Below are 14,786 nucleotides of genomic sequence, written 5' to 3'. Positions count from 1 at the left end.
GCACGCCACTTTTACCTTTTATGTATATAGACTAGCGAGGGGTACCCGGCGTTGCCCGAGTGTTTGGAGGTGTGTGTGGTGAAGAAACCGGAGGATGGGGGGGTAAAAGTTGGTAGGATCGAACCCGAAGCTCTTAGGCGAAGTTTGAAAATAAAATCGGCCAGCCAGAATGAGTTACTGAAAGATGTTTGAATTTATTTAAATAAGAACCAGATCGACAGGTGCGCGCCCGGAAGTCGTTGAGCGTTACGACGACGACGGCGTCAATGACCAGGTTTGTTTGTTATAAGCGAAGTAAAAAAAGAAAACATTGTTAAAACTTAAGCGGGAAAAAACACAAAAAAAACTAACGTAAAGCAAACGAACGATGAAAACAGAAAAACGAACACGTGAAAAAAGGCTTAAATAAGCCTGTTTCGATATTAAAATTAAAAAAAATCGGTGGGTGTCCGGGTGTTTTTGGGTGTGTGGTCGGGGTGGATAAGTGAAGTAAAAACAAAACAAAACAGAAAAACAAACGTTACGTGAAAAAATGGCTTAAATAACACTGGTTCAATATTTGTATTTAAAAAATCGGAAAAAAAAAAAGAAAAGACATCTCACACCACGATTCGAACCCAAAACCTTTAGATAATGAACCAACGCGCTAATCAACTGACCTAACGTGACATACATGAAATTTGTTCAGTTTTTCAACTATTTAAAGTATATCAGGTCATGCTGTCATCTGGCGCATGCGTAGAACCGCTCGTCGTCACGAGAAGACCGCTTTTGTTCTCCCCCCCTGTCGAAAATTGTCGATTTTTGGGTGAAAAAATGAACGTTTTTGGCCAATTTTTTGATATTTTACGAGCGAAGGATGGAGCTTCGATATGATACCAATATGTGAATTTTCGTCGTGTCTGTCGAAAGTTTTTGCAGACACACAAACATACACACATATATACATTTTCACTTTTCTATATATTAGATAGCATTATGAATTCTGAAACACAGTTGCTAGGCATAAGGGTTGGTAATGTGGGCTATATTTAATTTAGTTTTAGAGAAACAACATGATAAAATGAATGATGATGATTACGGTGTGTGTGAAAGTGTAGTATCTGTTTTACTCTCATGAATCATCCTTCCAGGGACTATCTCCCCCTTTGTTTGACGTTGGATTTATTATTATTATTATTATTTATTTATCTATTTTTTTTCAGAAATTTGAATTGCATTCCAAAAAAAAGAAAAATTTCTCCGTAGCTCAAGTGGAGAAGGACGAAAACTCAGCCACAGTCCGTTTAAAATCAGGTTTTAGCAGTTGTGACTTGCAGGTAAGAACATTCTTGACTTATACAATTTCGTCTTAAATTTTTCTTTAATCTGTTTTGTTTCTAGCAATAAATAAAATAAAATGTTAGTATCTAAAATCAGTAAATGATGAGTTTGAAGAGTTAGACATTGAATAATATATATATATATATATATATATATAAAATAAAATAAAAATTACAATTATTTTGGACCAATTACGCGATTTCCTTGAATTTTACTTGTGCGAATGGAAATTTAATTAATTTTCTTGGATTTACATTTTTGGATTTTACCGTCATTGGATACTTTACCTTTCACCAGACTATCCATTCACGTGAAATCACCTTTTTTTTCACCATATTCCCTCTGCTTCACTTTTTGTTATCAAGTAGGATCTTTGACTTACTTGCAGTTTGATCAAATACTTTTGCATGCTAAATCCGATCCCGCATTTTGCTAATTCTTACCCTCTGATGAGAAGGAGAGTATTTCTTCGAAACTCCGTGGATTAAGGACTATCCACTTATCAAGTGTTTCCTTTTCAGATTAAATATGTTTTTAACTCTTTTTCAAAGTGTTTTTTAACATGTTTTATTAACTATTTGCTCTTATATATATATATATATATATATATATATATATATGACTACTTCATTTAATCACATAAGTTAATATATGAAAGTATAATTTTATGCGTAAACTTTAAGTATTTACTTCAACAGTGCTCAATACGTAGGTAGAGCTAGGTAGTAAGTTTTGATAATATATATGGCAATTAAGCTGCACTGAATAACCTGATGAATCCTAGTGTGAATGAAACGCAGAATTTTTTATTTTTTATTACATTTTCACCTCCAAACAAGGCGCATTGCCACTTTGGTGTAGGGGGCTACTATCAGGGGCAGCAACTACTGAGGCACTATGTTGGGATTTGGACAGCAAGATGTCGGTTTATGTTGCACTTGAACTTCTGCATGTCAGTACAGTTAGGGAAGCAGGAATCTGGAATGGAATTCCAGAGTCTAGCGGTTCTGGGGAAGAAACTACTGGAGTAGAAAGATCTTTTACATCTAGGGATCTCTACTGTGTGGGGGTAGGATTTAGCTGCCTTTCGGGTTTGTCGAGAGTGTCTACGTCATGGGGGCACAAGTGTTTGCAGTTCGTCAGAACATTCACCATTAAAATACTTGTAAAACAGGCAGAGGGATGCAACATTTCGTCAATGGGACAGAGGCTGAAGCTTAGATGCCAGTTCAGGGCCTATCAGATTGGCGACTCTTTTTTGAACCTTGTCTAGGAGCGAGAGACTAGTAGCAGATGCACCAGCCCAAATGTGACAACAATACTCCATACATGGGCGAATGGTGGCCTTGTAGAGGTACAGGATACTTTCAGGTGTCAGTAGTTTTCTAGCACGGTAGAGAGAGCCTACCTTTTTCGCAGCGGCCCTGGCAATGTTTTCAATATAATTGTTCCAACTCATGTTTCCTGTGAACGTTAGGCCAAGCAGTTTGAAAGATGTACTCTCAGACAGGAAGTCACTGGCCATTGCTATTGGTGGCAGAGAGGTTTCTTGTAATTATTGAAGGAAACCAGTTTAGTCTTGGCAGCATTGAATGTGACCATCCATTTATGTCCCCATTCCACTACAGATTGGAGGTCATCCTCTAGTGTTTTTGCCATTTCTTTAGATATGTGTTCATTTGTTTTCCTGTCATGCCTGTTACAGAGTGTAGTGTCATCAGCATATATACCCATCTCAGAGGCAGTTTTGTCGGGGAGGTCATTAATAAATATTAGGAACAATAGAAGTCCAAGGATAGACCCCTGAGGCACTCCCGTATTTATATCACACTGTTTAGATGTACGACCGTCGAGGACAACCTGGATTTTTCTCTTATCTAAAAGGATTTAATTATGTTAAGTATTCTACCAGTGATACCGTATGATTTAATTTTCCTGAGGAGACCCTTGTGCCATACCCTGTCAAAAACCTTAGATATATCTAGAGCTACCGCTCTGCCCTCCCCCATTTTGTCCAGTGAATGGTATATACGTTCAGAGATTACAGTGAGGATGTCAACTGTGGAATGGGCATGTCTAAATCCATATTGTTTGTCAGTCAGAAGTTTAGCATCTGTAAGGTGCCGGACTAGAGCATGGTTAATTATGGTCTCAAATATTTTGGCGAAAAGTTGGAGGAGGCTAATGGGGCGATAATTTGATGGGTCAGTTTTTTTGCCAGAATTCTTGAATATTGGTACCACAGAAGCAGTTTTCCAACAGCCCGGAAAGCATGATTCATTAAGGCATTTGTTGTAGAGTTTGGAGAGAATTGGAGCTACTTTGGCTGAGCAATTTTTAATAGCACAGCTGGGATGAGATCAGGTCCACATGCTTTTGAAGTGTCAAGGTTTTTTATGATAGCGTGTACTTGAGCAGGGGTGATTTTTAGATCGTTTAGCGTGGCGTCTTTCCGCAAAGGTAAGTCAGGCAGGAGGTGGTTGGTAGGGTCCAGTGTGGAATTCGAGGCAAACCGGCTGGCAAGCATATTAGCCTTGTCAGTTGCTGAGCAAACAACCTCGTGATTGTTGGTTAGCGGGGGAATTGTTGATTGCCCATTATTTACTACACTGTTGTAGATTTTCCAGAAGTCACGATTTCCTAATTTTTGTGCTTCGATGCGTTTTTTAATGGTTTCAGTAAATTCTCTCTTAGCTGTCGCTATTTCTTTCTTAACGTTACTTCTAGCTTCTATATACTTCTGTTTGTTTGAACTGGACTTATGTCGGTTAAATCTGCGGAATGCATGCTGCCTTTGAGCAATGGCAGTTGCGCAAGTCGAAGTAAACCATTGGGGAGAGTGGGGCTTGCTATAAAATTTACGCATGGGAACATGTGCTTCCATTGCTGTTTTGAACTATTCAGTGGTCTCATTTGCGCACTGTTCAGCAGGAAGAGAAAAAATATTTCCCCATGAGGCATCTCTGATAAGATCTCTGATGGTTTCCCAGTCAGCCTTTTTATTATATCTCGTTGTTTTGAGCACTGGCTCTTCAGTTTTGGCTCTAGAATTTAGGGCAATTTCTACCATTATCACTGCGTGGTCAGTGTTCCCGAGTGGGCTGTCAGAATTTGTTGTACAATCCTCGGGAACTGTAGTCAGAAACAGATCTAGAAGTGATGCTTGTTGTTCTTGCTGGTCAGGGAAATGGGTTGGAAACGTAACCATTTGTGATAGGGAGTGAGATATAGAGAAGCTATGTGTTGTGCTGCTCGCTGCATCTGTGTGAGTAGAGAATCCAAGCCAGTTTTTGGGGTGAACATTAAAGTCACCAAATACATGTACTTGTGCGCTAGTGTCGAGGGAGAGTGCTGTGTCTATGCTGTCAGAGACTTTGTTTAATGTGGTGCAATATTCTGTGTAGCTTAATTGCCATATATACTTTTATAACTTATATATATATATATATATATATATATAGTTTTGGAAGATTTTTAATTTTTAAAACTATACAAAAAAAACTAATTTTTATTTTTTATCATTCATTAGAAAACTAGTCAGTAAGTCATTTAATAACTTGTAATCAATGTATCAACTTGGTCTCTCGAATTCACTATAGTACTAATGTTAATTTAAGAGATCATCAGTTGTTTACCATGAAACACTGTTTCAGGGATTTAAAAAAGTATATTAAATCATGGCTCCCCCAACAGTGTTGATCAAACACCACCTCCCTTAAGAAGAAAAAATGTTACAGATATTAATTAGATCTAGTTTCCATGTTATGATTTCCTATATATATATATATATATATATAGTGAATGAATGACAAAAGTCTATATTCTAAAGTTCATGATGTTGACCCTCTTATAATTTATTCCTTTAATTCAGTTGACATTTACAATTCTTGATATCTGTTTTGTAGCACAAAATCAATCACTTAATTATTATATCAATCAGTGAATCTATTATGCCCTTAACTCATCAGAAGAAATAACAAAAATCAATCCGTCAAAAAGAAATAAGGTGTGTTTTTATATGATTAAAATCGGAAAAGAAGCTGTAAATACCTTATATGTTTCCATTATGCCATTTTGAATTTAAGAATCAAAGGAATAAATTATAAGATGGTCAACATCATGAACTTTGGAATATAGACTTTTGTCATTCATTCACTATATTGCTCTGTAATTATATTGAACTTTTTAAATAGGGATTGGTATATATTTTAAGGAAATAAAATATATTTCTACAGAAATAATTATATATATATATATATATATAGTGTTTTCCAACCTCTGGGATTTTTACTTAAATCATTACAAATTGTTTTGATAGACAGGACAATAAAAAATCCTGTCCATCTAAATATTATCCCCCCTGCCCATCGCTTTTCCTCTTCTGGCTTGAATTATCTGATGAGATAGACAGGATTTTTTATTGTCCTGTCTATCGAAACAATTTGTAATGATTCAAGTAAAAATCCTAGAGATTGAAAAATATAACATATTTAGCTCTACTCATGTATTGAGCACTTTTTCCTGTTTTTTACCAATTATACCTCCTATTATATATATATATATATATATATATATATATATATATATATATATATATATATATATATATATATATATATATATATATTTATATATATATATATTTATATATATATATACTCTGCGAATTAAGGACTATCCATTTATCTAGTGTTTCCTTTTCAGATTAAATATGTTTTTAACTCATTTCAAAGTGTTTTTTAACATATTTTATTAACTGTTTGCTCATATTATAAGCTCTATTTCCTATTTGGTTTTATCGAGCTTTTACATCTGGCTGAGATAATTTTATAAATATTAATTCTTTAATATTTATAATATACTTTAATTTTACCATCTTGAACCATTTTGGTAAATTTAATTGTAATTTTTATTTTATATATATATATGTATATATAGACAAATATTTCATAGTCGCTAAACTAAACATGCTAATATTTCGGACAATTGATTTACAAGAAACCAAAAGTCTCTCGTGATGTAATAAAGGCATCTGGTTCTCAAATGAAATCAAAGTGAAATTTATTTTTTTATTTATAAAAATAAAATATTAAAATGCTAAAAATTTAAGTGAGAAGGGTGACATTAAGTGACATTTTAGACTCAAAATAGGAGGCGACAGGGGGGAAAGAGAATGTCAAGACTTAAATGGGAGGAGTAGAAAGAGATAAAGAGGGAAAAGAAAGGAAAAAGAAAGAAGAAAAAAAGAAAGAACAGAAAAATGAAGGATGAAGGGGTCAGCATGATTACTATAAGGAATGGGGGAGAGGTGCAAAAATTTGAGATCAACTTATATTAAGGGTTTAGAGTTAACGTGTCAAAGAAAGGCGTCGACGTAAGGTGGATAAAGACAAATTCGGTGGCAAATAAACTTCATTTAATGCTGTAAAATAGTTCTTGAAAATTAATACACATAAACAGTTTCTTACATCATCAACAGAAAATGAAGATCCATTCTGTGGCAAAAGCTGTGAAAATGAGGGCTTACCGTTCAAACGACCTAGGTGTGTGTGTGTGCTTTGTCATCGCTGTGAAGCTAGGATAAGAAAAGAATTCCAAAATGGCGCCGACGGCGTTTTGTAATGGTATGATCTCGGAAACTCTCGCAAAATCTCGTACATATATGCAAATCAGTTGGTCTTCGACAACTATAAATTCAGGTCGTTTTGGAAGGCAAGGGGTGAGGAAAGAACGGCCGGTTGGTAATTGTGTATGCTGGATCATGTTGGTGGCGTGTCACCGTGTCTGTGTGTGTGTACTGATCGAACCGCTTTCCTGTCTCTTGCACATTGGACTTTGAATTGGTTTACATTGGACTTGCACATTGGACTTTGAATTGGTTTACATTGGACTTGCACATTGGACTTTGAATTGGTTTACATTGGACTTCAACTGCACATTCTAATCAAATAATTGATTTCTGTTGATTCCTGCGAACTCTGAAAATATAAAATAAATATATAAGATAGATTTCATGCGATATTATTTAATTTTTTAAACATATACTTATAAAAATGTCAACAAATTAGTTATTGTTAAAAAACAAAATATAATTAGTACTTCTTCATGTAATATTTCTTTGTAAACAAAATGGATTTACAATTCTGAATTTTGGAGAGGAGTTGTGAATGCTGGTGTTATTTTGATTAATCGGACTAATATTCTTATCTTTGTGTTATTAGCATGTGCAGTGTAGCGACTATGTAATATTTGCCTATATAAATAAAAATATATTTTGCTCTTTTTTATTGAGCACTCTTAATAACCATGTTTTCATTCATGAGTTTTATCTCCTGAATACCTTTAACTTGGTGTGTGTATACATATTACATATTATATATATATATATATATATATATATATATATATATATATAACTACTTAATTTACTCACATAAAATTAATATACGAAAGTATATTAATTTTATGTGTAAACTTTAAGTATTTACTTCAAAAGTGCTCAATACGTAGGTAGAGCTAGTTAGTAATTTATGAAATATATATGGTGATTAAGCTACACTGAATATTCCGCATTTCATCCACTCTAGGATTCTTCTTGACATGTTAGCAGCAAACTAAATATTTGAATCAATGCTTCCCCCCCCCCTGCACCCCACCCGTCGCTGAGTCATTCTGCCACACACTGACCAATCAGTTTGCAGGGCACATCGATTCCATCTGTCCTCTAAGAGACTTCTTTAGCCCCTTAATCGCCATATACATTTTATAACTTATATATATATATATATATATTTTTTTTTCTTTCCTCCCCTCTCCTTTCATGTTACCCCCCTCCTTTTCATGTATTTTACTTAATCCCTTTCTATTCTTCCTATTTATATTCTTACTTCTTTATTTATTTCCCCTACCCTCTGATGGTGATGATGCTACTGACGCTGATGATGAATAGTATTGACATGTTAGCAGGAAACTAAATATTTGAATCAATGCATCCCCCCATCCTGCACCCCACTGAGTCATTCTGCCGCTGAGTCATTCTGCCACACACTGACCAATCAGTTTGCAGGGCACATCGATTCCATCTGTCCCCTAAGAGACTTCTTTAGCCCCTTTTGAGAATCTACATTGGTCACCAGAGAGAGAGAACCCTGGTAGCAACTAAGAATGACCTCTTTCTCTCTCTCTCTCCTGTTCCTGCCCACTTGCTGCTCCAACATTAACGATCTTTCAACTCTTCCTTTTTCTCACTCGAACCCTCGAACTGCTGTCAGCATAGTTGGATGGAGACTGTATAACCTAACTGAAAAAAGGGTACCTGTTTAGTTTAATCAAGACATTAAAGAATTAAAATATTGAAAAAAAATATATATATATATATATTGTACGTAATTGTTATGGAATAAAGTTTTCATTAAAAAAATGTACTTAATTTGATCAAGTTGTACAGACGAAAATCAAATGTTAATGGGATCAATCATGTCATGAGCATCTTGCCTATTTCGGGAACGAGGCAAGGGGCACCGCTAAAAGTTTGTCAAAAATTTGATAAGATTATTTTTAAAAAAAATACATGGATAAATATTTTAGTTTTTTTTTTTCACTTATTTTGCAGAGTTTCTTTGTCCTTTATTAATCCATTTTTCATTTTGTCTTTTGTTAATCACTTTTTCGTCTCACACATCCGCTGCCAACTATAAATCTATTAAATTTATTTTCATTGCCAAGGTCCACCTCCACAATTTTCTTTAAAATGACGACTTTTATAGGTTTTTGACTATGCTGAATACAAATATTGCATTGAAATTTTGCAGAAATAAGTGGTCATCGAAATATAAAAAGCTGTATTACGCATTGTATTCTTTGGCGGCCATCTTGAAAAAAAAAAACTACTTGATCAAATTAAGTGAAATTTTTTGCATGAAAACTTTATTATTCCATAACGAGTATGTGCAGTATAATTTTTTTTTTCAATATTTTCATTTTTTAATGTCTTGATTAAACTAGACAAGTACCCTTCTTTTGATTAAACTGTACAAACACCAAAAAAGGACATAGCATTCATACAGAACTTCTTTAGCTCATAGACCATAACCATGGTCGGAAACTTTGTTTTCATCACTCTGGGCATGTTCCTGTTATTTGTGGCAATCCAGTGATGCATTTTGAGGGTGCTGGCAATGGTCCTGTTGTCATAACTTGGATTGATAGAGAGCATGAGTTGTACAGTGGCGCATTTCCGATCTCACTCGTTAAACATTGTGTCAGACATGTTAGAAGTTTGAAATCGCTCAGACATGATAGAAGGTTCCTATCGCTCTTGGGATTTGTGCACAACTAGCCAACTAGTAGATGGTCGGCAACAAAAAAGAGAGAACCAGTTTACATTAACTGGAAATGGAATCATGTTGTCTTTTTTAGTAGCAAACAAAATAATGATCTATTTTCTCTTGTGAGTAGGGTGAGAAAACGTAGAATTTGTCCCGGTGTCGACTGGTAGTGGTGAGAGCATTAAATAATGAGAGAAAAATAGGAACTTCTTCCTCTGTAGATGTAGCAGTTGCTATGATGTTGCTCATAGGATATAATGTAACATTTTAGTAACACGAGTGAATGCACCAGGAATGGTGGTCGTAAGCTACGTAAGATAGTGACTATCAGGGTGGATGTAATGAGTTTGTATGTGGCATCTGTTATTGAAAAGCTATGCTACTTTGGTCCAGAGGGGAATTTCTGCAGTCATCTATATATATTTAAAAGGCAAAATGTTTGTTAGTATGTGTGTGTGCAGTTTTTGTATATGTCTGCAAAAGGCAAAAGGTTTTTCTCGGGAGGGGCGCTCGGTCGGATCACTCCTTCTTAAAACTTTTTATATGCTGTTAAATAATAATATCTACGAGTTAAGAATGGGGGTCACGTCTATCTTTAATTTGCCTGACTTTTATGCGCTATTTTTGAGATTTTTTTTTTCGATCGCTGCGAGTTTGTTTCGCTTTGCAGTATAAAAAAAGCGAAACTGTTTTCCGTGTCAGCTGTTCCACAGGTTTGGTCAATATTGGTTTTCATTGTCATATCAGACAATTGCTTTCATTTGGACACGCTCCCCCTTTATTAGGGGAGTTGGTTTAAAAAAATAAACCCAACATAAATGCGGAATTACAATCAACGCTTTCATTCCCTGTGGCGTCATGTTTGACCTCATTAAACTTGCACCTGTCACATAACGTTCAAATCATTTTTATTTCACACATGCTCAGTGCTCTGCTATCTTAGTGTGGCGGTAAGTCCTCAGCCTGTTAACCTCAAGGGTTGGGGTTCGAGCCTACCTACCAAAACTTCAAAAAAATTTTTTTTTTTACCCCCAACACACACACACCTACAAACACCCGGACAACGCCAGGTAGCCCCGCTAGTCTATAAATATAAAAGTGAAAATGTATGTGTGTATGTATGTATGTATGTATGTATGTATGTATGTTTGTATGTTTGTTTGCTTTTTCTGTATGTCTACAAAAGGCTCTTTTCAGAGAAGCGGTCGGTCGGTTCACAACTTTTTAAAACTTTTTATATCACATATCAATCGTAATATCTCACAGTTAACAATGAAGCTCGCCTGTCTATTTAATTTGCTCGATTTCGGGAATATTCAACATTTGTCGCTCGCCGCATGTGGATTAGTCTTTTTCCTATAACATCTTGGGAAAATAAAAATCCCGCAGTCTAACTTGACCTCATTAACTCATTAAAACGGGCACCTGCCAAATCCAAGTAATTAAATAAATTCAAACGTGTTTCCGTTAGCATCTCACGGTGGGGCAATGGTTAACGTCGCACGTTTTTTTTTTTTCACACTTTAATTTACAACTTTGCCTCAAGGGTTCGGGTTTGATCCTCATACTTACCTACCAAAACATTTTTTTTAACTCCCACCCCCCACCCCCGGAGTTTCCACACACACCTCCAAACACCCAGGCAACGCCGGGTACCCCCCCCCCCCCCCGCCGCTAGTCTATAATATAAAGGGTAAAGATTTGTTTAAATGTATGTACGTTTGTATGTCTGCCTAAAACTTTTGACAGAGGTGATGGATTTTCAGGACATCGGTATTGTTTTGAAGCTCAACCCTTCGGACGACAAATATCGAAAAATTGGCTAAAAATATTAATTCCTTCACCCTCAACTGAACACTTTTCTACAGGGAGGGATCGCTTTTTTCACTGATATTTTCGAAAGTCATCCCCCTCTTTTTGATTGATTAGTCTTAATTTAAACATTTGTCACTTCCGTTTGGTGATGGACGCAACAGCAAAGACGTCACATTTTCACTTCTTTTCCTCCTTCACTTTCCTCCTTCACGGTATTGGTTCGAGTCTGCCTGCCAACTACCACTTATTATTTTGACTCAACACACACCTCCGAACACCCGGGCAACACTGGGCACCCATGCTAGTTTTATTATACAGCATATAAACTTTTTTATTGTTTTGTTTTCAAAGGATCTTTGTTATTTGTTCTTTCTTTTGTGTTCATAAGTTTTTAATTAGAAAACCTAAATTTCCTTTTTCCTAACGACGTCTTTGCTGCTATTTTCTTTTGACAGGTTCCAGCTGGTAAGTTTGATCCCTTACAAGTACAAGGCTGCAACAAATTTGTCAAGACAGCATATCACGACAACGTCATCGCTGAAATGTTTCAGTCCCATGCTACCAAAGACTTCTGTCTCATTGGTCCTAAGGTAAGCTTCTATAGTAGAAACCCGGGGTACAGCATTAAAAATTAGTAACAAAATACAGTACAGGATTGAACCTTCAACTTTCTGAAAAGAATGTCACTTAGAACTGAATTATTAACTAGTACTTTATCCGTTACACCACAGGCCCAGAGAAAGAGCATGTTACTTCCAAAGAGTAAATAAAGGTTTTTGCTTGAAATTGTGTGCGGATACCTGAGTTCGAGAAGATATGTCTGAAGAAGGCCAGAGATTACAATGATCGAAACATTATTATTTATCGAATTATTATTTGGACGACTGTTCTCATCTTTAGTGTTATTCTCACAATGTTTCAATCAATTGAAGATTCAATCCTCAATATATATATATATATATATATATATATATATATATAAATAAAATGAAAATTACAATTGAATTTACCAAAATGATCCAAGATGGTAAAATTAAAGTAAATTATAAATATTAAAGAATTAATATTTATAAACTTATCTCAGCCAGATATAAAAGCTCGATAATACCAAATAGGAAATAGAGCTTATAATATTTTTTTTATCTTCCACCAGACTATCCATTAATGTGTAATCACCTTTTTCTTTACCATATTCCCTCTGCTTAACTTATTTTGTTTTCAAGTAAGATCTTTGACTTATTTGTTGTTTCATCAAATACTTCTGCATGCAAAATCCGATCCAGCATTTTGCTAATTCCTACCCTCTGATGAGAAGGAGAGTATTTCTTCGAAACTCCGCGGATTAAGGACTATCCATTTATCTAGTGTTTCCTTTTCAAAGTAAATATGTTTTTAACTCATTTCAAAGTGTTTTTAACATATTTCATTAACTGTTTGCTCATATATATATATATATATATATATATATATATATATATATATATATATATATATATATATATATATATATATATATATATACACAGACACACACATACAGTGGAACCCTGGGATACGGAATTAAAAATTAGTAAAAAAATACAGTAGAGTATATAATATACAGGTATATAATCAAATAACATTATAAACAACACCATAAGGCGGGGAAAATACTGTGAACAGTGGCCGTAAAAACATCGTATTCCACATCGTAATCTGAAAAAAACGTATCCTTGAGCCATTGTATCCCGGGGTTCTACTGTATGTATACATGTGCATTTTATGATTCTCTATTTGTGTGATATTTAGGCAAGCCATTCAGGCAACATTGGATTCTTATGCCAAGAACAACAAGAAGCAACTGTTTTTAATTTTTTATACAGAATTGTTTTTTTTATTTATTTTTTTTTTTTACAGAATTGCTGTTTTTTTTTTAATCCTTAGATAAGCTTAAAACGTCTCATCATGTGGTCTCATCTGTCAACCAATAAAATCAATGTTTTCGTTCGTGCGTTCGATTGACCTCTCAGTTCAATCACTATCACTCAAACTCAGAGAGAGAGAAAAAAAGAGACAGTGAGAGAAGGTGCGCTGCGAATTTAGACGGTCATAAATATCTGTCCCACTTTGTCTCGAACTCACCCGTTGTTGGTGCGGTGACAAGCTCAAGCAGCAGTCTATTCCAGGGAGCCAATGTACGAATGGAAAAAAAAATTAAAATTCGGACAGAACTTATGGGATAACCTGATATAATCTAAAACGTCTCATCACGTGGTTTCATCTGTCAACCAATGAGATCAACGTTTTCTTACGTGTGTTCGATTGACATGAAAGTTGAATCGCTGTCAATCAAACTCAGAAACCTTTGCACTCCATCGCGAATCATATGATGTTTAATGTAAAATTTGGACACAGGAGAATATGTTGCCTATTGAAATGTAACATAGCATGTATGTGAAATGACGTCACTGGTAGAGAAAAATTAAAAAATTAAAAAAAAGGAGATCATGTGAGAAGCGTGGATGGCATTTGAGAAGATTAAGAGTCAAGCAGAAGAAAATGTTCCCTTACAGTAAAAGAAAACAGATATTTGCTTATTTTTTATTTTTAAATTGTAAATGTTTTTTGTTTTTTCAAAGAAAGTTTTTTTTTTGTTTTTTTTTTTAATTAGAGTTCAGTTGGAAAATTCTAGAAGTTTGCTAATAAAGACAAACAGCGTCTGAAGGCCAAAGGGAAAATTGTGACATAATAGCTATTTGTGTGATATTTAGTCACACCAAGTTCTGACACAAAAATTACTCTTGCTATTTTGTTTTACAATACACGATGAAAAGGAACACAGACCTATACTCTAGAGATTACAGTCTGTTAATACACATCAAACCTAGATTTATAGTCAAAGCTAAAGATTTTTTTTTTTTTCCAAAATTTTTGTAAAAAATAAACATTTTTTTCAATTTTAAGGGGAATATTTAAAAAATACAAAGTTAAGCAAAAGAAAATGTTCCCTTAAATTAAAAGAAAACATTGTATTATAATGTATTGATTTGCAAACTTGTAGGATTTTCCAACTGAACTCTTTTATTTAATTAAAAAACCCAAAAAACTTTCTTAAAAAAAAAACAAAAACATTTACGATTTAAAAAAAGTAGGCAAATATTTTTTTTCTTTTAATTTAAGAGTATGTGATTTGCTGTGCTTAAATATCACATGAGTAGAGAATTAGCAGGAGCAGTTGCCGTGCCTTGTCATACATTTATTGTGCGTTAATTTGTCGTACATAGAAAAACTGACAGTAGGCTTATGTATTTATGTTCATATATTTACTAGAACATCCGTCTC

General features: G+C 34.5%; 1 protein-coding gene across 1 annotated transcript in view; it reads left to right on the top strand.

Annotated features, from left to right (window-relative positions):
- Positions 1–14,786, top strand: part of LOC145263224 (von Willebrand factor A domain-containing protein 8-like) — a 207,061-nt gene that overhangs the window by 39,983 nt on the left and 152,292 nt on the right. The window contains exons 11-12 of the mRNA XM_080120309.1: positions 1,206–1,319; positions 11,921–12,055. Coding sequence (XP_079976435.1) covers positions 1,206–1,319; positions 11,921–12,055 — 249 coding nt within the window. The remainder of the gene's footprint in view (positions 1–1,205; positions 1,320–11,920; positions 12,056–14,786) is intronic.

This window comes from Euprymna scolopes, chromosome 38 (assembly GCF_053919585.1).
Source record: "Euprymna scolopes isolate OS-2025 chromosome 38, ASM5391958v1, whole genome shotgun sequence".
Classification (NCBI taxonomy): domain Eukaryota; kingdom Metazoa; phylum Mollusca; class Cephalopoda; order Sepiida; family Sepiolidae; genus Euprymna; species Euprymna scolopes.
The sequence above is the reverse complement of the archived record's forward strand: the minus strand, read 5'-3'. Positions and strand labels throughout refer to the sequence as shown.